The 25,346-nt window shown below is 51.0% G+C and overlaps 1 protein-coding gene across 1 annotated transcript in view; it reads left to right on the top strand.

Annotated features, from left to right (window-relative positions):
* Positions 1–25,346, top strand: part of PTPRS (protein tyrosine phosphatase receptor type S) — a 125,885-nt gene that overhangs the window by 66,918 nt on the left and 33,621 nt on the right. The window contains exons 6-11 of the mRNA XM_082297999.1: positions 2,084–2,194; positions 14,462–14,731; positions 17,139–17,720; positions 18,577–18,710; positions 18,873–19,017; positions 24,475–24,780. Of these exons, the coding sequence (XP_082154125.1) occupies positions 2,084–2,194; positions 14,462–14,731; positions 17,139–17,720; positions 18,577–18,710; positions 18,873–19,017; positions 24,475–24,780 (1,548 nt within the window). The remainder of the gene's footprint in view (positions 1–2,083; positions 2,195–14,461; positions 14,732–17,138; positions 17,721–18,576; positions 18,711–18,872; positions 19,018–24,474; positions 24,781–25,346) is intronic.

The following is a 25,346-nucleotide window of genomic DNA, read 5'->3' as shown; positions in this document are numbered from 1 at the left end:
TGAAGTTTATCTCGAGCATTAAATGCTTTCAAAGCTTGGTAAATACTTAGGACCTTCTCTTGATTGGTGCAAAGTGCTTCCAAGCTGCTGATGGTGATGAGAGTTTTCCAGTCCTTTGCTCAGGCAGATCTTCAGCACTCACCATCTCAGCGTACTCATTTGTTTGGCTCCAGAGCCTCTTTCCACTTCCTCCCCACTCTCTTACCCTTAGGTTTCTCTGGGAAGGATCCATGGTAAGTAGCTTCTGCACTGTCTCTTTAATGGAGTCAAAAATTGACCTCAAGCTGCCTGAAAGGCAGGAGGAATTGGGTGTGCGCCCCTTGGAAGACCCTGCTTTGGTTTTGTCTCCACTGGCACATTTAAAATTCCATAATTCTCTGCTGGTAAAAGCAACAGGAGGTACTGTAGGTGAGATTTACGTTTTCACACATCATCTCTGTCGGCTCCTGACAAGTGCTGAACGCTCCTCACCCTCTTTGCAGCCTCATTTCTGCCATTGCCTTGACCAGCAGAGCTGCAGCGGGCAGGGAGGGAGGGTGAGCCCCTATTCCCCTGGGAAAGCTGCCCACTGCAGTCCCTGGTTCCCTTCCTGCTCTGGAGTGGGGCTTCATCTCCCCTGGGTGCTCTCAGACCAGTGATGCTCATGAGCTGCACAGAAAATGTATCTGGAACCAATGGAAACAACCCACAGATTTGTCCAAATTAACAGAAATTTCTGGGAAAACTCACCAGCCAGCTTTCCACCCAAATGGAGCTCTCCAACAGCAGAGCTGTAATTCCATATGAAATGTGCTCAGCTGGATGCTCAGTGGGAAGCTCCAGCCAGTTTGGGTTTTAACTCCTGTTGTGCTGAAATACCCGCAGATTCTTTTGGAATGGATTTTGTTTGGTTTACTGGCTTCAGTGGGGGTTTTGGGGGTTTAATTCTCTCTGTTCTGCCTTTGGGAGCTCCCAGGCACAGGGGATGCTGTGGGGAATTGCACTCACACCCCATCCCTGTCCCAAATCCTCTCCCAGCCCCACGTCCCCCCAGCAGCATCGTTCCCACCCACGCACACGCAGAGGAACGTGAGCTCTGTGTCCTCCTCTGTGAACACGCTGGTTTTTCTTTCCTGAAAAGGCTGTATCTGCAACCAACAATGATCTCATTTGCACTCCTCTCACTTAAGATTTTATCAATACTATTACACTGAGCTGGAATTGTTTGGTTTTCATATTTAGGTGGGGGTTTTTTTTCCAGAGATGGGAGTTAAGAGTCTTACCACATGTGAGCTCTGTCCATATCTGTAGTATAATCATGTACTCCTAATACATAAAACATTTGAGAGCCTGTTGAATTATTTATGTAGTATGTATTTTAACTGGGGTTTTGCAGGGATGAAACCTTCTGAGGTAAATGAGGCAATTTTCTTCCATGTAGTTCCATGCTGCATCTCTCTGCATATTTGCTGACAGGAATCTTTGGTTTGGGCTCTGGGTATATTCCTGTAGCCTGCAATAATACACAAGTTTAAGAAAAACCTTAATCCTTTTGGCCCAGATGATGTAAACCATGCAGGCAATTTTGAAGTTCCAATGCAGTATTTACAGGGTTTTCCCTGGGGAGTATTTACTATCAGTAAGGTGCTTTTCACAGGGGCTCTTATCTCCCGTAGACTTCCTGAGGAGCAGGTATTGGGCACAAAACAAAAGCAGCAGTGAAAGAAATTCCCCAGGCAGTGGGTGACAAAGCCTTCCACTTTTATGGTCACTGCTTCAAATTGAGCAAGGGAAAGTCAACTGCCTGCTGATGGATTTCTGGGGATCACAGTAATATGGATTATTGAGGCTGATTTCGGGAGTTCTGGTGCAGAACGCCTGCATTGCAGAAGCCACAAAACTTGGTGCTTTTGCTGATGAGTTCAGGACAAAGAGCAACACCCACTACAGAGAGAGGATTAAATTTTCTCATCATGTTGGGTCCACGTGCGGCCCCAGCCCTGAGCGCAGCCGGGAGCCAGTGTCCACTGGGGCTGTTGACTGTCTTCAAAGCCAGCAGAGTGGTGATGATGTGTCTGTGCTGCCATCTCTTCTCCCCTCACAGGTGGGCTGCAGATCGAGAGCAGCGAGGAGACGGACCAGGGCAAGTACGAGTGCGTGGCCAGCAACAGCGCCGGGGTGCGCTACTCGTCCCCCGCTAACCTTTACGTGAGAGGTAGGGAGCACAGCGGCTCACTGGCACACACCCTCCGGGCTCCCCTCCCCGCTGCCCATCCCGCCCGGCCCGAGCAGGGGAAGCGCTGGTGGGAGCGGGCAGAGGCGCGGGGGGACCCCGGTGCACCCCCAACTCCCCGGCGCCGCCCCGCCACCCTTGTGGGGCAGCAGGGCAGGGCTGGCTCACCCGCGGCCAAGTCAAGCGTGACCCAAGAGAGTGCAGCCCAAAACCTGCCAGGGCCAGCCTGCAGAGCCCACAGGGGAAGGACTCCCTTGGGCTGCGGAGAGGCCAGAATTCCCCTTTCTCCCGAAGGATCCCTGCTCTCTGGAAGCGGGATGGTTCCAGCTCTGCTGGTGTGGGTGTGAGAGGAGGGGAGGACCCTCTCAGCCCCCTCCACGGAGCTCTGTCTTCCTGGGCACCACCAGACTGCAGCAGGAGGGTGCATTGTCACTGCCCCCCTCAGTCCCAGCTGCTTTTCCCTCTGCCAGCAGTAATTTGTCACTGGTTCCTTGGGCACAAACGCTGGGCACAGAGCTGAGGACACCAGCAGCCATCCCTGCCCCAGTGACAGCCCCTTCACCCCATAGCAGGGGAACACATGACAGGGGGATTGGCTTCTGCTCCATGCCCCCTCGATGTTCTCCCATCCCATGGGCCAACAGCCTCTCCACTTTCTCTTACTTTGTTCTCTCTGACCTGTAATATTTTGTGTGTAGCTTTGGTTTAACATCTTTCCACAGCAGAAAGCCTTTTGGTAATGAGAGAGCAGGGCTGGTCCTTCTCGCTTTTTTTTTTAAAAAAAAAGAAAAAAAAAAAAAAAAAAAAAGAAAAATACCATTGGGAGGAAAACAGGAAAGTTACATCCCAGCAAACTGTTCCCATTTCCATCCCATCGACAGAGGAAGCGCCTCCCACCTACACTCACGTTAATCTGCAGTCCAATGCAGAGCCATGCTCCTGTGTGCACTCCTTTCTCTCTCTCTTTCTCTCTCTCTCGTGTCTCACGCTCACTAAATCACATGCACATGGAGAGAAGGCTTTTAATAATGTAATGTTTCCAAGCTAAATTTTTAAATAGCCTTTTGTGGCCAGCTGGAAAATTGCGTTTGAAATTTGCCCTGTTGCCTGGGCCCCGAAATTCCGCATTTGGGAACGTGAATCTGGATCTGATACTAATTCAGGGCTGAATCCATTGCAGACAGCTTAGCTGGAATGGTTTGGGTTCTTAAAAAAAAATTAAAAAGAAAAGAAACAGGAAAAATGTGGGGATTTTTCATTATTGTTTTGTTTATAAATTTCCTCTACTTTTCTGGCCACTCGGAAACTACCCAGGAGACAAAGGTTGTAACACGGTGTTGTCTCCACACCTGGATGAGAGGGCTCCAGGTGATAGCCCTGTTCCTACCCCAGTAAGCCCGTGTGTACCTGGGCCAGCCTGCAAACCAGCACTAACCTGCCGAGAGAGTGCAGAACACAGCGTGTGCCAGCTCGGCCTGTGGTTTGGGTGTTTTTCATGCTGTTTAATTCCTTGTTTCTTGTGTGTTAATATCGTGGAAAGGTAACAAATTTCTGAAATGGATTTGCTTTGGTGGGAGGGAGAGTTCATGCACATTTTTCTTCCCGTTTTTTGTTTTAAAAGAGTCTCGAGCACTCTTGTGTTTCCAATTGACTTGTTTCTCCCATAACATGCTTGTCTCTATAGACCACCTGGGATAGGAGTTGTAAGTTTGAACATTGCAAGGAAATGGTTTGGTTTGGTTTTGCTTTTCTTTTCCTTCTTCTAATTATTTCTTTTTTCCTTATTCAGTCCCATGGTGGAGTCAGAGTGAGCAGGGCTGGGTGTGGGGCTGGGGGGAGCAGGGGGAGCGGGGACCCGGCCTGGGCTGCTCCGTGCTGGGGCTGCTCTGCCCGGGCAGCTCCGCTCCCCTTCTCTGAGGAGCAGAAGGACTGAAGGGAGGGAGAATCCTGCCTGGGGTCAGCATCCCTGTGGGGGGCTGATTCTGAGCTAGGATTGCTCCCAGCCTGGCCTCCCTGCAGAGCTTGGTTGGGCTTAAAGGGATGGGAGGGGGAGTGTTAGGAAGGCAGGAAAGAGGGTCGTTACTATCTTCATTTTTTTTCCTTTCTTTTTATTTTGGTTAAGAGAAAAAAAAATCAATCAATTTGCAGCTGACAGCCTTGAGAAGGCCTTTTTTTACTCTCTCTGTGTTTCCCCTATTTTTCTCTTCTCCTCATGTCATTGTGTTCCGCATCAAACCCCCTTAACATCCCTCAGAGCTACGAGAAGGTTGGTGTGGTTTTTTTCTTTTTTACTTTCTTTACCCACATTTTTACATTCGTAAGAGAAAAAAAAAATGAAAAAAATTTTAAAAATGAAAAGAGAAAAAGCAAGAAATCTTTAAGATGAGCGAGACCCGCGCGTTCCCGGGTCTCGCGGAGATGAGTTGAGTTGCATTGTGGGCCTCTCTATGCATCCTTTGGTAATGTTGCTGAGTTCTTGCACTTTTTTGTCGTCATGGTTACCTTGCCGTTTGGACATTGGGCCTGATGCATGATAGGAGAATGTAACAATCTTCTTTGCATGCCACTTTTTAAATTAATTATGAATTATTTTTTCAATATATAAATATGTATAGTTTCTTTTCGTTATACAATTCTGGTTTCTTTGAAGTGGATTTACTCTTACTTTCCAAATTTTTTGGTTCTGTTGGGTTTTTTGCTTTCTCTTGATTTCCTGTTTCTGTTTTGATTGGTTATGCTGTGCTGTAGTTTATTCCAAACGCATTGTGAGAAGCCAGTGTTCCTGCCCACCCGGTGGTAACTGAACTCCTCAATCCCTCCAGGAGGAAAGGAGTCACACAGCTCTAACGCCTGTCCATGGAAGCCCTGCTATTTGGGACAAGCCTTTGTTTTGGGGGAGGGAGGGATCTGGGAAGTGGAAAAGATGGTGAGAACCCAGGGGGTCATTCCAAGAGTTAGAGCAGACCCTGGGTCACGTTGTTGCTTATTTATTTCTTGAGGTGTGGCTCTTGTTCCACCTCCTGCACACAAAGAAAAGCCCTGACCCTGGTCCGAAGGGCTTCCCCAGAGGTGGGAGCTCGCTCACTGGTCACTGCCCAGTTCCCTCCAGTAACACCAGGATCAGGGGGCTGTCAGCACTGACAGAGAGGTTCCTGCTGTTCCCAAATCCCACGCTGTTCTCTCCTGGAGCACCCATGAGTGCATGGAGAGCCCATGGCCAGGCAGAGCCTGGCAGAATCCCTTGGAGGAGGTGTCACCTTGTCCTGGGAGTGCTGGGAGGGAAGAGCAGCCAGGCAGCTGCCTCCTGGCTCTGCCTCTCCCCGTTTTCCCTTCCTTCCCTGTGATTTATCCATCACTGCCTGGTGCAGGCGCCTTGAAACCCAGCCAGGCGCAGCCAAGGTAGAGCCCTCCTTCCTGAAGGAGCGTGGGAAGAGAACTGCAGCTGTGCAGGCACTGGAGTCGTGCTGGGGCACATCTGGCAGCTGCAGCTATTGCAAACAGCAGCAGCAATCTGGCCAGTGACATTGGAGCTGAAAATGCCTCTTTTCCCTCTTCTCATCTCCCTGTTTATCCCCAAGAAGCTCCTGTTGCCTCCCATGTGTGCATCCCGAGCGGGTGAGGCACATGGGAGAGTGAACAGGGGGTTTGCAGTGTGTCAGTGGTACCAGTGGTGCTTGGTGCTTTCCCCGTGCAGAACCGAATGCCAGCCCTTTCCCTGGACATGCCTTTCCCTCTGCCCTCAGTCCTCACCTCTCAATCAGCTACCAAAGGAGTGGCTTTCCTAGGGCACAGGTATTAAAGCTGTGTGATTTTTGAGAAATCCAGTGCAGTATTGACACAGTATCTGTCTCTCTCTTTCTCTCTCTCTCTCTCTTTCTCTCTGTCTGTCCTTCTCTTTTTTCTTAAAATGCTGAGATTTCAGTGCTCGGACCCTCAGTGCTGGTATTCTCCCCTCCCCTTCCGAGTCTCTCCCCTCCCCATAGGTACCAGGGTACCACTCCCAAATGCTGCGCTCTTGATAATTCTCTGGGAAGAGACCAGCTGTGGCTCTTCTGACTTGGATGCCAACAATAGCCAAAAAACATCCCTCAGTCCCAAGGCTCTTTTTAAAGAAAGAAAAAGAAAAAAAGATTGTTCTATTAAAACAAACAAACCAAAAAAAAAAAACCAAAAAAAACACCAAGAGAAAAGAAATAGCCTTTGAAACAAGGTTTTCCCATCCCACCTCCCTCCTGCCTAGGACTAAAAGGTGATAATCACTCCTAATTACAGGATTTTCCTTCATGACTAGGAGTTTGAGTTTCAGGATTTAGGTGCAATTAAAAAGGGATTTATACACCATTATTTTTTATTTGTTTATTTTCTCTTTTATAAAGTATTTCTAACATGGCCAAACTGCACTGCTGCTGCTAAGAATCTCTTGTGATCTGAGAAGGCTTGAAGATTAAATTCTTCCTTAAGAGCCAATAAAAAACAATAATAATAATATCAACAGCAATAAACTGAAGCTAAATGGGAGGTAATCATGATAGGCTGGAATGACACTGGGTGAGGAAATAGAGATTTGATACCTGGCTAGAAGAGGTTGTGTGGTTTGCTGAGGTTCTGGTCTCTGAGCAGCCTGGTCTAGTGGAAGGTGTCCACTGGCAGGGGGTAAGAACAGGATGGGCTTTAAGGTCCTTCCAGCCCAAACCATGGGCACCGTCTTGGAATTACTGGTTAAGGGTTTGCCTCGTGTGTTATTACAGGTCAGATCATGCCATGGGGGATGCCCTAGGTCAGAAGCAGAAGTATCTTTCTGGAGACAAGAGCAGGTCAGAAGCAGGTGAGGTGACCTCTGCCACCAGCCCCGGTGTGTGGAAGTTCAGGCTGAGCTGTCCAGGGTTCACCTGTGGTTGGTGAAAAGACGGTTCTAGGGGCAAGTCAGCACCTCAGTGAGAATCCTGGTTTTTGTGTGAGCCATACAGCTCACCTGGCTTTCAAAAGACTTCTTGGATGCTTCTCTGTATCCCTAGGGACACAAATGCCATCAAACTTGTGGCCCATAGTGATTGCAGGAAAAGATGGATTCAAAATCCTGCGAACTAAGAGCTGTCTGCCCGTGGTGGTGTTTGAGAGGCTGCCCCGTCCCTGGAAGTGTCCAAGGCCAGGTTGGATGGGGCTTGGAGCAACCTGGGATAGTGGAAGGTGTCATGCCAGGGGTGGCACTGGATGATCTTTAAGGTCCCTTCCAGCCCAAAGCATTCTGTGGTGTTTTTGTCCGTAATCAGGGACCACATGGGGGGCTCAGCCATTACCCCGGCGAGGGCACAAGTCCCCTCACCCAGGACCTGTGGCCACAGCTGGTTTGGCCCCTGAAAATGGAGCACTTGGCAGCTCTCCTCTTAATTTGGGAAGCTGCAGGCGGCCACCTTGATTGCTCTGGTTTGATCCCAAAATCTGGCTGCTGGCTGGGATGGAGCCCTGTGCGTAAGGACCTCGTGTCCCTGTGCTCCTCCACGTCACAAGGAGAAGGAGGGATGAGCCGTGTGGGCTGTGCCTCAGATCCCCCGAGCATGCAGAGCTGCTGCTGCTGGCACAGGACACGTTGTCGTGGTTGAATTTAGCAGAATTATGAATTTTCCCCTTTTGCACACAGTGGGGCCCTGTCAGGAGGTACCAAAGGCAGCAGCTGGGATGCTGCAGGGATAATCCTTTCTGCTCTCTGCTCGAGCTTCTCGTGGCTCTGCTCTTTTCCAGCCCAGGGAGCTGTAAATGGCTCAACAGGCATTAAAGCAGCCCAGTGCCCACTCAGGCCCTGCTTTTGCTGCCTGTCACCATCAGCGCAAGCTTTGTCACCCCGAGCCAGGTTCTGCAGCCCAGGTCCTGCTGAGAACGTTCCCAGTAACTCCCAAGGCTCTCTGGAAAACCCCAGCTCACTGAGAGACCAAAGATGAAACCAGGCCAGGGCAAAGCACGTAAGAGCTGAACTAGTGGAAATCAATTAAAATAAAACCCTCAGAAAGGGCAGGAATAGTGTGCTGAGCACCTCAGGAAATAGAACTTCAAAATAGATTAAAATGTGACTAATTTAAGCAATAATTTAGCCTGTAGCCTGGGTTAAGTTCGGCTCATGAGTAATTTGACCATCAGACCAAAGCTGCTGGTTGGTTCCAGGTGGAACCATTGCTGAGCTTTTCCCTTTCAATCCCACTTAGAGGTTGAAGCAAATAATTCCACTTGCACTAGAGATTTAACAAATAGCCACAAGGTCAAAACAGTCATTGGTATTTTAAACTGTAGGAATTTTAATACCTTTTTAGACTAGATTGATAAATTCTTTAATGGAGAAGGAGAGAGGCAGAACCACCACTGGGCTGTACAGGTGCCTCTGCAGTGCCCAGCTTCCAGGTGCTAAAACTGAGGGATGGAGAATTCCGGGATGGTTTTTAAGGGTTATTTTAGCGCTTCTGTGGGTGGGGGAGCGCCCTGTCCATGTTTGGGGTGTCCTCAGCTCTGAAATTCTAGTTCCAAACCAAACCAAGCAAACAAAAACTTCTCTGTGTTTCTGCAGAAGGATTTCTCAAGGGTATCAGGAAATGGAAATGGATACAAAAAGCCACCCCCCCAAAAAAACCAAAATCCAAACTGTGTATATATCTATGTATATACTTGACTATCTCTCTATAGAGGGCACTTTGCAGGAACACTGTGCTGTACTGATCTCGAAATCTCTGCCTGCCTGTGTCTCTTACACCTTTTGCATCGCTGTTCTCTTTGTTTTAGGGGAAAAAATTAGATTACACCTTGTCAAATTAAAATAACAAAAACTAAAACAGTCAAGTCTGCGTTTAAAAGTACAGAGCTGTTTGAAAAACAATTGGATTCTGATGATTTTCTGTTCAATCCTGTAAAAAACAACAGAAAAAAAAAAAATTACAAAAGACCAGAGATGTTCAGCCAGCCTGTCGCTCAGCTAATGTGGTTTTTTTAAGTGAAAAGTACCAATTATTGGGAAGGTAATGGATTTCCTCCAGACCAAATCCAAGCCTTGGTCTCATTCTTTATTTATCTACCTATTTACTTATTTATTTTTATTTACCGTGAAGGAAATGAGGAAGGAGATGGCAGGAGGAGGGAAGTTTCTCGTCCTGTGGAGGGGCGGAGGTCGGAAATCCAAACCCCAACAAGGTCTCGCCCCAGCGGAACAAACCTGGAATTGGAGCGGGAGAGGGAGGAGGCAGAGGCGGCTGCACGGACACGCAGGGGCAGGGACAGACCACATTTGGGAGGGGAGGACAGGTGTAATCTAAGCTTCACTAATAATGTAGAGGCTGCACATTATTTTGGCACCCTTTCCCCTACCCCTCCTCATTTTGGAGCAAGACGGAATGACTCCTGTCTCCCCAAAATGGCCAATAATGTCCGCCTTCTCACCTCATTTGGAGCAGCAGCTTGCTGAGTGTCAAAATGTTTAATACCATTTGGTTTTGTTTGGTGCTTTCAACCAGTCACTTCACTTTCTTTTGTTTCCTTTTTCAATTAATTCCTTCTTTAAGGTACAAGATGCATTTCTCTTTGAGTTGGTTTAATGTGAATCGGGGTTTGAAGTGACAGGTTCTCGTCCAGGACATTCTCCTTTCCCCACCTCACTCCTCCTCCAACATTTTTTCTCTCTGAGGGAATCTGGAAGGGGCTTTAAAAGAGCAGCTGGTGGGTTTCCTCAGCACAAACTGGTTGGCTGGTCCTCAGGTTCCTCTCATTAGCAGCACCATGGGAACACATTTTAAAGATGAATTCTGGTGTTGCAAAAGTCAACCCTGAATCTCCCAGTGTCTCTTCCAATCAGGTCTGTAAATGTTGCAAAAACACCTCTCACCCTGTGGACCCCGAGTGGTGGTGGTGGGGAGCCTGAGCCATGCTGATTGGGACCAAAAATGCCACTCACAGAACACAAACTGGGTCAACCTCTGCCTCCATGAGCAGCAACAAAACCAATTGGCTTCCCAAGGGTGTGAAAAGTTATGGATCTGTTCTGTTTCTAAAAAAAGAGCACAATTTGGGGTGCAGATTTGCAGTGTGAAATGGTTATCCAGCAATTAAACAGACTCATAACTAACTGCGCTTAAGAAAATTTCCTGTGCCTCCGAAATGGCTTCTGTGTTGAAATAATTTAACTTGCATCCCAAGCATCCAGCTCCAGTCCTGGAATCTGGTTCTATCCGTAACAAGCTGTATCCTTGTTTGAAAAAAAAAGCTCCTGAGAGTTTTTTGGCCATGGACAATGTCTGTTTGTGTGTGCCTGCTTGTGTGTGTCCGTCGGGAGCTGTTGCACATGGAGCATGCACATCTGTGTACGCATGCGGGGTCTGGCAAAGCTGTCCTGGAAACCAAACGCCCCTGGAACTCAGGGAAGGTCCTTCTTGTACCAGAAACTGGGAAAAGTATTATTAGAAAGGTGTCTATAAAGCAGAGCCCTGACTGCCCCATCCCAATGTTTCCTTTCCAGAAAGGGCAGCTCTGTTCTTCCCGATCCTTTGAAAGTGTTCCATAGCAAAACTGAAGGAATCTCTTCACCCATTTTTTTTGTGTCAAATTCCCCTCCTTCAGCTGCTGTGGAGCTGGACCCAGAGCTGAAATTTGTCTTGATGCCATCTCCAGCTTCCTTTCCACCACGGCTCTCCTCCTCCTGGGCTTTGACTTAAAGGCTGACCCAGGGATTCTCAGCTTGACAAATTCCCTGTCTCCAGCCAAATGCAAGTGTAGCAATTAAAACAAACAGCAGCCTGATGGCTCTGGGTAGCCAGAGATGAACCCTGTAACTGTTGTGGTTGTCACAGCCCTGAGCCATCACAGGGCTGTATCCAGGGGACTCTCTGAGGTCTCCAACATGTAATTGGAGTTCTTTTCCCATCCTAGGTCAGTGTGTGGATGTTGGTATATCTGTGCACACAGGAGAGTGTAGATTTTTTTAAACCAGGATGCACCAAGGAAGTGCTGCTGCCTGTTTTGGGCTTGTATCAGCCCCAATCCAAATTCTCCCTTCTTGTGGAACAGGCGGTGCCCAGGGCTGGCATCCAAGGGTGCTGGGTGCTTCCCTTGGAGAATGACAAATGCCATTAAAGTGATGATCCCTGAGACCGCCGGGGCTGACCTGCACCCCTGGGAGCTGTCAGGAGGAGGGGAGGGCTGCTCTGCCGATTTTTGGGAACGTGCTCTGCGCAGCCCCTGAGCTTGTGTTTTGTGAGTGGATTTCTCCTTTCCTGCCCAAAAACCACAGCCAGGAACGGTCGGTTCCCTTCAGACTCCGATTCTCAGCACTCCGCCCTACATCAGATGATGCTTTTCAGTTATTAAATTCTGGTTTGTTCTTTCTTTTTTCTTTTCTTTTCTTTGTTTTTTTTTTTCCCTTTCTCTTTCAGTTGGGTTTCATTTCTTTGCGATTAGCTTCGGTTTGGATTAATTGTCTTGTTCTGTTCCCATGACAACTCAGTGTTTGCATCCCACCTGCCGTTGTTTGTTGCTGTTGATGCTGTTTGCTGACCGGATCTTGTCCGGATGTGTCTCCCCATTCCTCCTCACCTTTCCCACCTTGCCCCCCCTCTCCAGAAGGTTACATACCAGCCCCCCTCAGAAGAGTCATCCCCACCCCAGATCTGTCTGCATGTTGACCCCACTTGTTTCTTTCCAAGTTCTCTCCATCTTGTCTCAGACTGTGACAGGTGTGATTTCCACCTGGCTCCATTTTCTGAAGTGTGGTACCCCTGGAAGCAGTGGGAAGCAGGGTGATGTAGGAAACAGGGATGTACCCTCGTGGCTAGGGCTGAGTGTTCTCCATAGTGGCAGGAGGGAGGAAGGAGCAGGTTGCCTGATCCTTTGAGCCAGCGCTGGTGCCTGAGGTGGAACAAACACCGTGGTAGCCCCCTACACCTTTCTGCAGGTACAAAATCATCTTCTAGTGTCAGTGGCCAGGAGAGTTTGCAGTCCCTCCCTCCACATCCTAATCCTTTCCCCAGCTGAGGGCATGCCCCCCGTTCTCTCTGCAAATCCGTGCATGCAGAAATTCCCCTTCGCCACCTCTGAGCTCCTCATGCCACCAATCTGGAAATCTTCTCTTCCTTGCCTCCCAGTGCTGGTTCCTGGCTACTGCTTCCTGCAGAAAAGGGTCTGACAGCCCGATGGGGAGAGCAGACCTTGCTGTGCCAGTGTCCCTTGTCACCTTGCAGGACGATGCAGGGGCTGCAGTTGGCTTTTGTTTGCCAAAGCCCCACAAGCAGCCTCTGCCTCTCCTGGCAGTGCCCTTGCCCTTGGAAAATATCCATAAAGCTGGAAGATAAACACTAGCAAGCCCCAAGACATCAGTTCCAGGGGACATCTGAAGGCAGTGGGAGGGACGATGGCAGGCTCAGCTCTGCTGTCCTTTGCTTTGCTTTGGCATGAGGCACCGGCACCGAGCTTCGGAGAGGTTGTGCGGAGGTTACCTGGGGACAGACGGCAGGAACGGGAAGTTCTCAGCCCCCCGGCACTCCAGACTCTGCTGCCCCCTCACCCACCCTGCCTAAGGCAGTTCCTGCATGGCTGTCCCTGAGGCTGGAGGAATCCTGCACTCCTGCTCCCCTCCAGCTGCTGCTGTTCCTGCGTTTTCCCTGGGTCCTGTATCCTTTTCTCTTTCTTGTGGGATGAGACCCTGCCCTGACCCCCTCCCTAGGGCCTCTCTGATCCACACACGTTCTCCTTTGTCCATTCCCCTGCTTTCCCCCCCTAAGGAAGGGCACCCACCATCCCTCCAGCCAGCCCAGGTAGCTCAGAAAATGGAGCCAAGGAAACCACAGCCTCCCCTTTGCGTCCATGTTCTTCCTGTGTAAGGTCTGGAAGCTGCATCCACCTCTCTGCTAAGGAGATGCACAGAACATGTCACTGTTTTCTCAACGTTAAAAGTTTCATTACCTTGTTTTTCTTATTAATTCTATTCTATTTATTATTCCGCCAGGGCTGAGATGTGACAATGTGAGCCACCACATTGAGTCACATCAGCTAGAAAAAGTATGCAGCATTAAAGTGGGTTTCCCCCTCCCCTCCCTCTCTCTCTCTCTTCTTTCTCCCTTCCCCTCTTGTTCTCCTTCTCCTGGTCTTTCTTCCTTTATCTGTCGCTCACTTTCTATCCAGTATCCATGTGGGCATTTGCTGCCGCCCAGAAATTGTATTTCTCTGCATTTTCCTCTCTCTTTCTCTCTTTCTCTCTCTCTCTTTTTTACCTATTTTGCATGATGTTTGTGACTCTGAGAGCTGCATCTATCGATGGAACCGTGTCAGATCTTAAAGAGGCTTCGTTAGGGTTTCTATACCCGAAAACCACAAAAATTTCATTAGAGTTTCTCATCTTTTCCACACTCTCTCTCGCTCCAGGGGGGCTGTGTTCCCCTGGACGCTTCTCACACGCAGACACCAACTAAATTTTGTCCCACTCCGGGGACTCCCTCTCCTCCCTCGTTTATCCTTTTGCCTTTTACTTCTCAAGTGGAGCGTCAGGAATTTGGGGATGTGACACTTCTCTCTTTGTTGAATTCTCTGGGTCCAACAAGGCAAAATGCTGAGAAGTTTCCATCCCCATCCCAACCTTCTCCTGACCCCCCACCCCACCTCTGCAGCAGCCCCGGGTGGGAGAGGGCCCCTCTCCGGAGGGGGCACCTGGACCACGCCGGGCCGTGGTGGTGGATGGGCTGTTCCTTCAGGAGAAGGGGACCCGGGACTCAGACCCCACTGGGAGAGGGAGGAGCAGGTTCCTGGGGTGTGGAGCGGGGAGCTGGGGGCCCCAGCGGCCACGGAGGAGAAGTTTGGGCGCTCGCCATGCCAGCTCTTGCCAGTAAAGATGAGAAATTGCTAATAAATTTTTGTGTATTTATCTGTGCTGTGATGGGTCTAATCTTGATCAATGGAACCCTGTTGCTATGAAATATCGCTTTTATGTCTATATTCTATATATTGTTTGTGAAGTACAAATTTATTTGGAGTTTAATTTTTTTGGTTTTTAGTTTTTGATTTTTTCCTTTCTTTGTTTTTTCGTTTTGTTTTTAATGAAGGAAGAAAATAAGCAATGACAAGCCCCATCTATATTTAAATTATCTTTTACTCTTTTTTCTTTTTCTCCTTTCTTTTTCTTTCCTTTCTTTTGTTTTCGTTTTTTTCTTTTTTCTCTTTGTTTTTTTGTTGTTTGTTTTGGTTTGGTTTTCCGTTTTGTTTTTTTGTTACCTCTGTGCGTCTCGTCCACAGTTCGCCGTGTGGCCCCTCGCTTCTCCATCCTCCCTGTCAGCCATGAAATCATGCCCGGGGGCAACGTCAACATCACCTGTGTGGCCGTGGGGTCTCCCATGCCCTACGTGAAGTGGATGCAGGGAGCGGAGGACCTGACGCCCGAGGATGACATGCCCGTGGGCAGGAACGTCCTGGAGCTCACGGACGTCAAGGACTCCGCCAACTACACCTGCGTGGCCATGTCCAGTCTGGGAGTCATAGAAGCCGTTGCCCAGATCACGGTGAAATGTAAGGGAGTGGGAGCAGGGTCCTGGCTGCACGTGTGGGAGTGGGCACGTGCCAGGCGGGCGTGGGGGCACGGCCAGAGCTGAGTGTCCAAGCATGAGTGCAGGACACACCTGGCCACGTGTCCGGCTCACGCATGGGAGCATTGGTGGGACGTGTCGCCGGAGTGGGAATGTCCCATGGTTTGTGCCTGTGTCGTTGTGTGTCTGCATGGGGAGAGCCCGTGGCTGTCTGACCTGCACGGGGGACACAGTCCTGCATGTCCGGGTGCTCCTGCACGAGTGGGGTGTGTGAGCATGGCCAGGGACAGTCCTGCATGTCCAGGTGCTCCTGCACGAGTGGGGTGTGTGTGTGTGCATGGATAGGGCCACAGTCCTTCATGTCCAGGTGCTCCTGCACGAGTGGGGTGTGTGTGCATGGCCAGGGACACCATTCTGCACGTTCAGGTGCTCTTGCACGAGTGGGATGTGTGTGTGTGCATGGACAGGGGCATGGTCCTGCATGTCCAGGTGCTCATGCATGAGTGGGATGTGTGTGCATGGCCAGGGACACCATGGCTGGATCTTGGGTGCCCGGCTGCAGGAGTGTCAGTCCCTGTCCTTACCTGTGGGTGCATGTGGAGGTCTGCGAGCACAAGCAGCAGGACAGACTTGTGCACCATGAGTGCCCCGTGCTGGGATCTGTGCATGTGTGCTCGGGGATCCTACACACAGGGAAACCCACAGTGGAGAGGAAGCTGGTGGCTTGAGACCTTCCCTCAGTTTAGGACACCTGAGCTGTTGTGAAGAAAACTGTGACTCCAGTCCCCGCATGCTGTGTCTGTCCTGGCATATGAGGCTGGCTGGGCACTGTGCAAGGAGCCTTGGATGGCTTGGAGCCTGCATGCCATCCTGTTCCAAGGCCTGAGATTCAGCCAAGGCCCTGAGGATCTCTGGCATGTGAACCCTTGCAGTAGAGCTTAGTTCCAGCATCTTAGTGGCCATTGTTGCCTCAGCAAGAGGGGGAATAACCCTGGCTTCCAGCTAGTGATTCCCAAGAGGAGCATGGGTGCCATCTTCAATCTGTTCTGTCCTCAGCAGGGGAGTATTAAACCCAAGCAGGAACCCCTGAGGTTGGGTGAGTGTAGAGCTCTGTGTGAGCTGGTGTCTGCTCCGAGTGCTGGTGTTGCCCACAAGGGATCTGGGAGAAATGGGGTGGGAAAGGATCAGTGGGAGGGGAGAGGAAAAACACTTGGAGAAGGGGAGGAATAATAACAAAAATAACAAATCCTGTTGTATCAGTGATCTGTCTGAGGAAGGTCTGACAGGAGAAATGAGTAGGGACTAGAGAATATTGGCATGACACCTCCTCTGAGCTTCTGCACAGGCAGTGGAGCTCTCGTGCCAGCAGAAGGACGCCTGGGGCTGGACTCAGATCCTCTTTATTTTCCTGAGTATTTCCTTCCTTCCCTTTTTTCCCTGTCTTACCCTCTCAATCTAAAAAGCTGCTGTGTTGGGCAGATTGCTTCTGCTTCCAACTCTCCCATCTCCTCAGATGGGGAATCTCACCTTGCTGGTACCTTCTGCCTTTTGTAATTTCGTTTGGATTCTGTTCCCTGCTCTGTTCCTGTGTGTGAGCACCTGCAGCTCTCCCGGGCAGAAGGTGAAAGGAGAAGTTTGAGCTTTACTGTGATCAGGTCTAGAGAAGTTTGGCTTCAAAGCCAGGTTAGACACAGCTTGGAGCCACCTGGGCCAGTGGAAGGTATCCCTGTCCATGGCACGGGTGGGACTAGATGGGCTTTAAGGTCCCTTCCAACCCAAACCATTCTGGGATTCCATTATAAGATGAGGTCGAAAAGGAAGGTTGAAAAGGGTCTAAAGTGTGTGGTGAGGACAACACATAAAGCTTGAGAACAGGTGAAGTTAGAACACATTTCAGGTGCAGTTAAAGTGCTGGGTAGCGTGCAGTCCCCAGCAGGCTCCAAGGGGGACTCCCTGACTGAGGGAGGGGGGAGATGGGGATTAACACAGCTTTGTGGCTTGAGAGGAAGCAATGCCAGCATTTATGGGGACTTGTTCTGGAGAGCAGAGCCCGGCCTGTGCCGTTCCCTGCCCGTGGAGCTGTCCAGGAGATCCGAGCACGTGCTGGGAAGGAGAAGCTGCTCTCCCTCCCTGCCCTGGGAGCCGGCGGATGTGCAGCTGCAGCCCGTGCTAATGATTCCAGATGTTTGGCTGAATACTTTGCCTTTGATGGAGCAGTTTAAGGAGGATAATAGAGTGGATAACTAGGTTCATAATATTCCAGCAGCACTTTCCTGAGCTGCTGGGATTGGTGCTGTGCCTCCTGCTCCTGCAGCCCTTAACTAGCCCAATTAGGCACCATTTCAGCACCTGTGGGTTTTTTTTAAATGCTTGTTCTTCCTGATTCTCAGCACTTCCCAAGGCTCCTGGGACGCCAGTCGTGACAGAGACAACAGCAACGAGTATCACCATCACCTGGGACTCTGGAAATCCAGACCCCGTGTCCTACTATGTCATTGAGTACAAGTCTAAGAGCCAGGATGGACCATACCAGATCAAGGAGGACATCACCACCACACGCTACAGCATCGGGGGGCTCAGCCCCAACTCCGAGTACGAGATCTGGGTCTCCGCAGTCAACAGCATCGGGCAGGGGCCTCCCAGTGAGTCAGTGGTCACTCATACTGGGGAACAAGCTCCTGCCAGTGCTCCCCGCAACGTGCAGGGCCGGATGCTGAGCAGCACCACCATGATCATCCAGTGGGAGGAACCGGTGGAGCCCAACGGGCAGATCCGAGGGTACCGTGTCTATTACACCATGGAGCCTGACCAGCCCGTCAGCAACTGGCAGAAGCACAACGTGGATGACAGCCTGCTGACCACCGTGGGCAGCCTCCTCGAGGACGAGACCTACACCGTGCGAGTGCTGGCCTTCACCTCCGTGGGGGACGGGCCCCTGTCTGACCCCATCCAGGTTAAGACACAGCAAGGAGGTGAGCAACTGTGTCACTGACCTGGGCTGTGGGAAGGAGAGCTGCTGGTTAGACTTGGAGATTTAGATTCAACATTGGGAAGGAATTATTTACTCACAGGGTGGGAGCCCTGGGACAGGGCGCCCAGAGCAGCTGGGGCTGCCCCTGGATCCCTGGCAGTGTCCAAGGCCAGGCTGGACAGGGCTTGGAGCAACCTGGGACAGGGGAAGATGTCCCTGCCCATGGAACTGGATGAGCTTTAATGCCTCTTCCAACACAAACCATTCCATTATTTTAAATGTCTTTAGATGTAAAACTGCCCAGGCAGGGGTAACACTCTAACTCTCCCTAAAGCACCCAGAAACAGCTTTGTCAGAGATGAGTGGGGAATGAGCCTTATTTTGCCTTTTTCTGCAGGGGGAGGAAAACAAAGCCCCAGTTGTCACAGCAGATGTGTTGAGCTGCAAACACAAGGTGTTTTAGCATGGGCTGTCACCCAGCACGTTTTTGGTGTGGGGTATGAGAGGAAACCCTGTGTCCTCAATGGGCTGCTCCTGGGCTTCCTACTTCCAGAATCTTGTAACACTGGGATTCATGGGAAGGGTTGTATTCTGCTGAGAAAGAGGCATATGATCCACTGGGATTCTTCCATCTCCAGCAGCTCTGGACACGCTGGAGCCCTGCCGTGGGATGTAGCTCCACAGCTTTAGAGGCAGGACCTGCCCACGCTGCTGTGTGGCATTTTGCTGCTGACGTGCTCTTCCCACACAGGCTTTGAAGAAAACAGGGCAAGAGCCTTCTAATTAGCCAAGTTAATGTGGTTTCTCCTATTTCTCCTCTTGCCTCCTCTGCCCCACTGGCTCCCTCTCCGTGCCAGTTCCTGGGCAGCCGATGAACTTCCGAGCAGAAGCCAAGACCGAGACCAGCATTGTGCTGTCATGGAGCCCCCCACGCCAGGAGATCATAGTGAAGTATGAGCTCCTCTACAAGGAAGGAGACCGCAGCAAGGAGGTGAGTCCAGAGTGGAGCAGGGTTGGGGCTGAGGAGCTCTCGGCCCCGCCGCTCCCTGCGGTGTCGGAGCGAGGGGAGCAGGGCAGGTGTCTCTGGGCAGGCCTCACCTCTGCTGCCTGTTGTTTGGGTTTATTCTGTTTCTTCCCCCCTCGCCCATCCCAGGTGCTGAAGAACTTCGAGCCAACGACCTCGTTCACGGTGGAAGGCCTGAAGCCCAACACTGAGTATGTCTTCCGGCTGGCCGCCCGCTCGGCTCTGGGGCTGGGGGCCTTCACCCCGGAGGTCCGAGAGCGCACCTTGCAGTCTAGTAGGTGTCTCTCCTTTCCCACCCTTCTCTGAGGGGACCACAGTCAGGGAGCCAGAGATGGTGGGCACAGGGGTACGGAGCTGGGGGCTGGCGTTTTGCTCCAGGGAGGGGGGACGCCTTTGGGACCTGCTTTCCTCTCCCTTCGGTGGTCCAGGTAGTTGAGATGTGAGCCAGGAGCAGAGCTGGGGTTTGGGGGTGCTGGGGGGCCAGGTAGCACCGTCCACTTGGGCTGGGAAGCAGTGAGGGCTCATTGGTGGCCACACTGGCCGTGGTGCTGAGCATGCTCAGGGGATGGCACCCACAGCCCGCCCCACACAGACCCAGCAGCTGCCAGGAAGGGGCTCAAGCAATGCAGCAGGGAGACAGGGGGGAAGCGGTAAGGAGAGAAGGGAAGGTGATTGTCCAACCTTTCCCAGCCTTTGGGGAAGCAGTCCCTGTGCTCTTTTCCATGAGCACCTCCACAGCCAAGGGGAGGAAGGCCTGGAGCACTGGGAATGGTCCCGTTTGGGCTCCGGCAGAGCGGGACAGAGGAGTCCTGTGGAGGCTGGGAGGGGGATATTGATGATACCAGGATGGAGTGTATGCAACCAAAACGTGCTGGTTTTAGTTTAATGGATTGTCTCCCTTCGCTGTTGCCCTGGGGACAATAACCCTGGATGGCAATATTTCTGGGCTTTTCACAGATCTTTGCTTTTAAATGAGGTGTTTTTTCACTGCATGAGTGGCTGTGGCAGCTGTTCTTTGTGTTTTCTGTCTCCTCTCATCTCTACTAAATCACTCCGCTGCAGTTTGGAGTAGCCGGGAGCAGAACTAACTCAGAAGTGGCTCTGGTCACCAGTGTGAGGAGGGAGAGCCCTGCTCCCATCCCTCAGAGTCCCTGACAAGGGGGAGCAGCAGGCTCACGGCTGGGCTTTCTAATTGTCACACCCTGCTGTCTCTCCCTTTCCCTGTCTCCTTCTCTTTCTGTCCCTGAGGAGTGGGAAGAAAGGGGAGTCTGTTTCTGCAAAGACAGAATTCCTTACTGGGGCTTGCTCAGGCCTCCACTCCATTCAAAGATTTTTGGTTTTTTCTTTCTTTCAAATGTTTTTCCCCTTCTTTCCTTCTTTTCTTTTTCTCCATCCTCTCTCTACGTTTCATAGGAAAACCCTTTCCTGACTCTGCTGCACATCTGCTGGTTCTGATCCCAGTGTGGTACTGTCAGAGGGAGCATCTCTGTGGGGTGGGGGAAATGAACTGAAAGGACCTGAAAAATAAGTGTTAAACTTACTCTCTGCTTCTGTTTTCCAAGGGGTTTCTCTCCTTGAGATCTGTGGGGATGGGAGGCAAAGAGGGTCTGGGATTTGTGCTTTCTGGTTCAATAAAACAAGCTGAAAGAGGGGTGTGGGATCTGGTGGCAGTAGGGCTTAGTGAAAATTTGTCCCTTAAGGGTGAGGAAAAGGGGAGCTGGGAAAAGGGAAGGCTTTGGGGCTTTTTCTAACTTGGCACCTGCCAAGAACATGGACGGGTTTCTCTCTCTGTAGCTCAGCTTTCATAGGGAGAGTCTCATTAATTTAATGCTCTTAAGAACATCAGCTGGGAGCTGTCAGTGTCCTGTAACACGGTGAAACATTTTTTCCTGGCTGGCTGTTGGAGGAACGAGTCAATTCTCCCTGGTCCGGGTGACATCCTACGGCTCACAGACCTTCTGGCTCGGGACAGGCTTTTGTGTCTTCCCTCCGCAGCTCCTTTTCCGTTCAGCTCCTCCTTGGCCCGCTCCATGCCTCTTGTTTCTTCTCTCTTCTGCTCTCTGCTTGCTTGCCTGCATGCCCTGCACCCGATGAACCAGCTCCCTGCTCCCCCTGTCCCTCACTGGGCGATGTCACACCACAATGGCATCTTGTCTCTGGAATGACAGAGCCTCCTCCCTGGTCCTCCCTCCGCTCCTGCTGTCCCCTCCCAGCACCCACCTGCATGTGGCAGCCCCTCCCTGCACCTCCCTGCCAGGGTGGCTCCTCCTGAGCATCATAACCAAAGTAAAATCCATTAAACTAAAGGTAAAGTATCTTTTTCTTCTTGAAGTAGCTGGGTTTTAACTCTTCAAGTACCAAAGACGTAGCTTGTAAAACTGACAGACTCTCATGGCTGGGAGAAGCTGGTTTGCCCTTTCCGGTTAGCCATGACCTTCCCAGGCTCCCTGGCAACTCTCCCACTCGGAAATTCCGGAGTGCAAGGCGTGGTCAGCAGACAGGGGTGGCAGGGTGGGCGCTGTGAGGCTGCGTGTGCAGGTGTAGAGGAACGATGGGGCTTTCTCACCCTCTGTTCCTGCCTAAGAAAGGATGTTCCCCCCCCCCATCAGCTCCACCCTCCTTCCCGTCCCCCTCCCCACAGTACATTGAAGTGAATGAAACACCCAAAGTCTATGGTACCTAAAGGGTTAAAAAACATGATATTGTACAAGGTCAGTAAGGGTCATTCTTGTGGCTTGGACAGTCAACTTTAAAGCATGTAAAAGGTGCAGCTCAGGTGAGTACTGGCTGGTCTCAAGCAGATTCACAAATACAGTCCACCCTGTGGCTGCAGGCTCACCGTGCGTGGCTCTGCAGACACTCCCGGATGCCCTGGAGCCCTGGGAGGGTGGGGAGGGGTCCCAAAACGCTGGTGAAGACAGCCAGCAGGCAAAGGCCATGCTCTCCTGGCTGGGGGCTCCTGCCTGTGCCTGGCTCCCCGCCCAGGGAAGGGCTGGTTGCAGAGCTGAGCTCGCAGCCCCGTTGGGGTTTGTGGCACTGGGCTCCTGCCGCAGCTCCCGGCTCCCGGCGCTGTCCCCAGCGTCCCCAGGGTCACACAGGTTGGGCTGGATTGTGAAGGAAACAGTGCCATGAGCTCCCCAGAGGCGTCTCCAGCGTGGCCAGCCAGCACCCCTGGCTGTTCTCCTCCGCTGCTGCAGTCCAGGAGTGACGGGGAGGGGGCTGGGCAGGACCTGGGCCTTCTCCCCCATCACCCACCCCCCACCCCACCTTTTTAACCAGAGAAAGTGCAAAACCATCCCAAAAGGAGGCCTTACCCCAGGGCCTCTCAGTAGGTCCCTGTGCTGGAGCATAGAGGGTGAGTGAGCGAGCGTGGCAGCGCAGACAGTGACCCCAGTGCCAGCTGGAGCTGAGCTCTGCTTCCTGGGGCTTTCAGAATGAGGTTCAGGATGAAGGGTAGGTCAGGTCAGACCCTCTCTGCAGTGGGTTTCTCGGCTGTGGTGGCTTTGGCTGGAACTGAGCAGGAAAGGTGGATTTTAATATGCCCAGCCTCTGATGAGGACAAAAAACGAAGGGAACGGCACCATGGCAGCAATGGGAGAGGGCTGAGGCTTTCCCTCGATACCTTGAAACCATCCTTGAGTTGATTCTGGGACGTGGGATGAGCAGTGCACCTCTGTCCTGGAGAGGTGCTGCATCAATCACAGCAGATGGAGAGAGCCAGAGGGAAGGAGATCTGTCGCTGGGAATGTGCTGCCCTGCTCTTCGTGCTGACAGTTTAGCAAAAGAGACCAGATTGGGGTCCAAAATTGCCATTTCTGCAATAGCTGGGGTTCTGCTGGTGGGGGAAGACTCGGGGAACTCATCATGGGTAGAGCAGCATTTTAAAAGCCAGTCATGTGCAGAAACCCACCAGGAGCTTGGTCTGGCCTCGTAGCTCAGTTCCTCTTGTTCTCTTGTAAGAAAGTCTTATAAGTTAGCAGTTGAAGCATGGAAGGTAGGTAAACAGACTGGGAATGTTCTGGAAGGAGTCACTTTTTATATCAGTATTATTTTATTATTATGATTTCCTTTCTGGTGGTTTTTTTTTGTTTGTTTGTTTCAAATTATTGGCTTGATTTATGTTTTATTTTCCAGTTTGTTCCTTTTGGTTTGGTTCATTTGACATATTCTGTGTTGTTTTGCGTGGCCAGCCATGGCCAGGGCTCGTCAGCCTCCTCACTGGGAGTGCTGGGGAGAAGAGGGTCATTCTGCCAGGTTAAAGACAGCAATAGAGCATAAAAATAGAAGGAAAACACCCAGAATGTCCTACTGGGCAGGGTGCTCAGACAGCAGTGGAAGGATTATCTCTGCCCTTTCTGAAAAGCCACTTCCCTCTGTCTCCTGGAGGCTCCTGGAAAGTGTATGACTCTCACTCCAAGTGCCAACTGGGCTAAGTGGATTTAGCAGAGTCCTCAAGGCAAACTGGGCCTAAACATCTGGGTTTGACTAAAGGATGGGAGTAAGAAGTTTGAAAACAACCATTCCTCAGTAAAAGAGCTTTTTGTTGCTCAAAAAAGCATCAGAGGAATGGGAAGCAGTGACCAGCACTGATCTACTGCTTCTTGCAGGTGGTACTTGGGGGCTCACGAGTTCACCCCAGTTTCCTGCCATCTGCAGAGAGTTAAAAGCTCTTTATTGCAGTTGGGTGAGATGGGATTTATAGATTTGCCTTGAAAATGTATCACACTCTGCTTCCCTGGGCTGATCAGTTGTCATTAGTGACTGGCAGAAGTGTGATCTAATCCCTGGAATTGTTCAGGGACAGGATGGAGCACCCTGGCCTGGTGGAAGGTGTCCCTGCCCGGGGCAGGGGATGGAAAGAGAGGAGCTTTAAGGGAGAGCTGTCACCCTGAGAAGGTGCCTGGGTAGGGCCACGCTTCCCAAGGTTTTCTCCCAGGATGTTGGGGAACACCCTGGTGTAGCTCAGGCAGTGAGTGCAGTGGGAATTAGAGCTGCTGCTGCTTTGGAAAATCCCCCGGATACCTGAATACCTCACCAAACCCAGTGCCTCCCTTCTTCTGCAAGTGTTTTCTCAAAACCCTCCTCTTTAACTACCATTGCTCGGCAGTGTCCTGGGCATTCCCACTGTGGGATTTGGCCTCCTTCAGTCTGGGGACAACTAATCACTTCCATCTGGAGGTACAGACTCTTAAATTTAAGCCTCCTGGCAAAAGATTTGCTTTTCTTACTTAATTTTCACAGATCCCTTCAAAGAAATTCAAGATCCCAGAGACCGAGGTTGGAAAGAAGTGCTTTCCCAGCCAGAGCAGGATTTGCCAGGCTGCTGTAAAACAGGGAGCCAAAGGAAAGGGCTTTTATAGGGTGCAGCTGGGTGCTTAGTCAGTGCCAGGTTAGTGGAAGCAGCAGGACCCCTCTTGGCTGGCCCGCTTGCTGGTTTAGTCCTTTGCTTTACACCATTTCAGTTTTGATGCCCCATTTAATTTCTGTTGGCTTTTTGTTTTTTTAAACCTCTTCATTTCAAAAAAAAAAAAAAAAAAAAAGACAACAACAAAAAGCTCTCTTCTCTTTTAATTTTATCTTCCTAAACCAAACTTTTGTACGTTTTATTTTAGATTTTTTTGTTATCATTTTCCTTTTTTTTTTTCTTTTATCTTTCCCATCTTTTGTTTTTTTTCCCCCCTCCCCTCTCCCTTCTTTCCCTTTCCCCCTCCTGAATTTTCCCCCCTCGTAGAACCGTCTGCCCCCCCTCAAGATGTAAAATGTGTCAGCACCCGCTCCACCGCCATTCTGGTAAGTTGGCGGCCGCCTCCGGCCGAGAGCCAGAACGGCGTCCTGGCCGGCTACAGCGTCCACTATCGAGCGCTGGACTCGGAGGACACGGAGCTAAAGGAGGTGAATGATATCCCCCCAACCACCAGTCAGATCCTGCTGGAGTCCCTGGAGAAGTGGACCGAGTACCGCGTCACCGTGGTGGCTCACACGGAGGTGGGGCCGGGCCCGGAGAGCTCGCCGGTCATCGTCCGCACGGATGAGGATGGTAATTGAGCCTTTGCTGGGTTCTCCTGGGGGATTCCTGTCCCTGGGGGGGGTTGTTCCCATGGTGGGGGGGACACAGTGAGGCCTTTCCTGTGGCTCTCCAGTGCTGCCAGGCCAGAGCTGGAGTGGGATCCAAGGTCGGAGTTGTGCGGCATCCCCTGGTGCCATCACCCCGAGCCCTCTGAGCACTGGGCTCTGTAGGGTTCTCCTTCCCTGCTTTAGGGTATTTCCTGAATTTATGGGGGCTTTCTTAATATCTCTTGAGTCTTGACTGCACCACTCCCCCTGAACAGATGCTCTCACTGAGCCAGGATCAGCCAAGGCACCGAAACCTTTGCTCAGAGGAAACCTTTGCTGCCAGAAACTGGTTTCATGGAATCACTGTATATCCTGAGTTGGAAGGGACCCACAAGGATCAGCCAAGTCCAGCTCCTGGTCCTGCATGGGACAGCTCCAAGAATCCCACCCTGTGCCTGAGAGCACGTTTTAAAATATTAAAGAGTTCTTCCCACACATTACTTGTTACTACATTCCTTGCTACTACCTCCTCCTTAAGTCAGAGTTTTT

Source organism: Coloeus monedula, assembly GCF_965178545.1.
Source record: "Coloeus monedula genome assembly, chromosome: 27".
Lineage (NCBI taxonomy): Eukaryota > Metazoa > Chordata > Aves > Passeriformes > Corvidae > Coloeus > Coloeus monedula.
The sequence above is the reverse complement of the archived record's forward strand: the minus strand, read 5'-3'. Positions and strand labels throughout refer to the sequence as shown.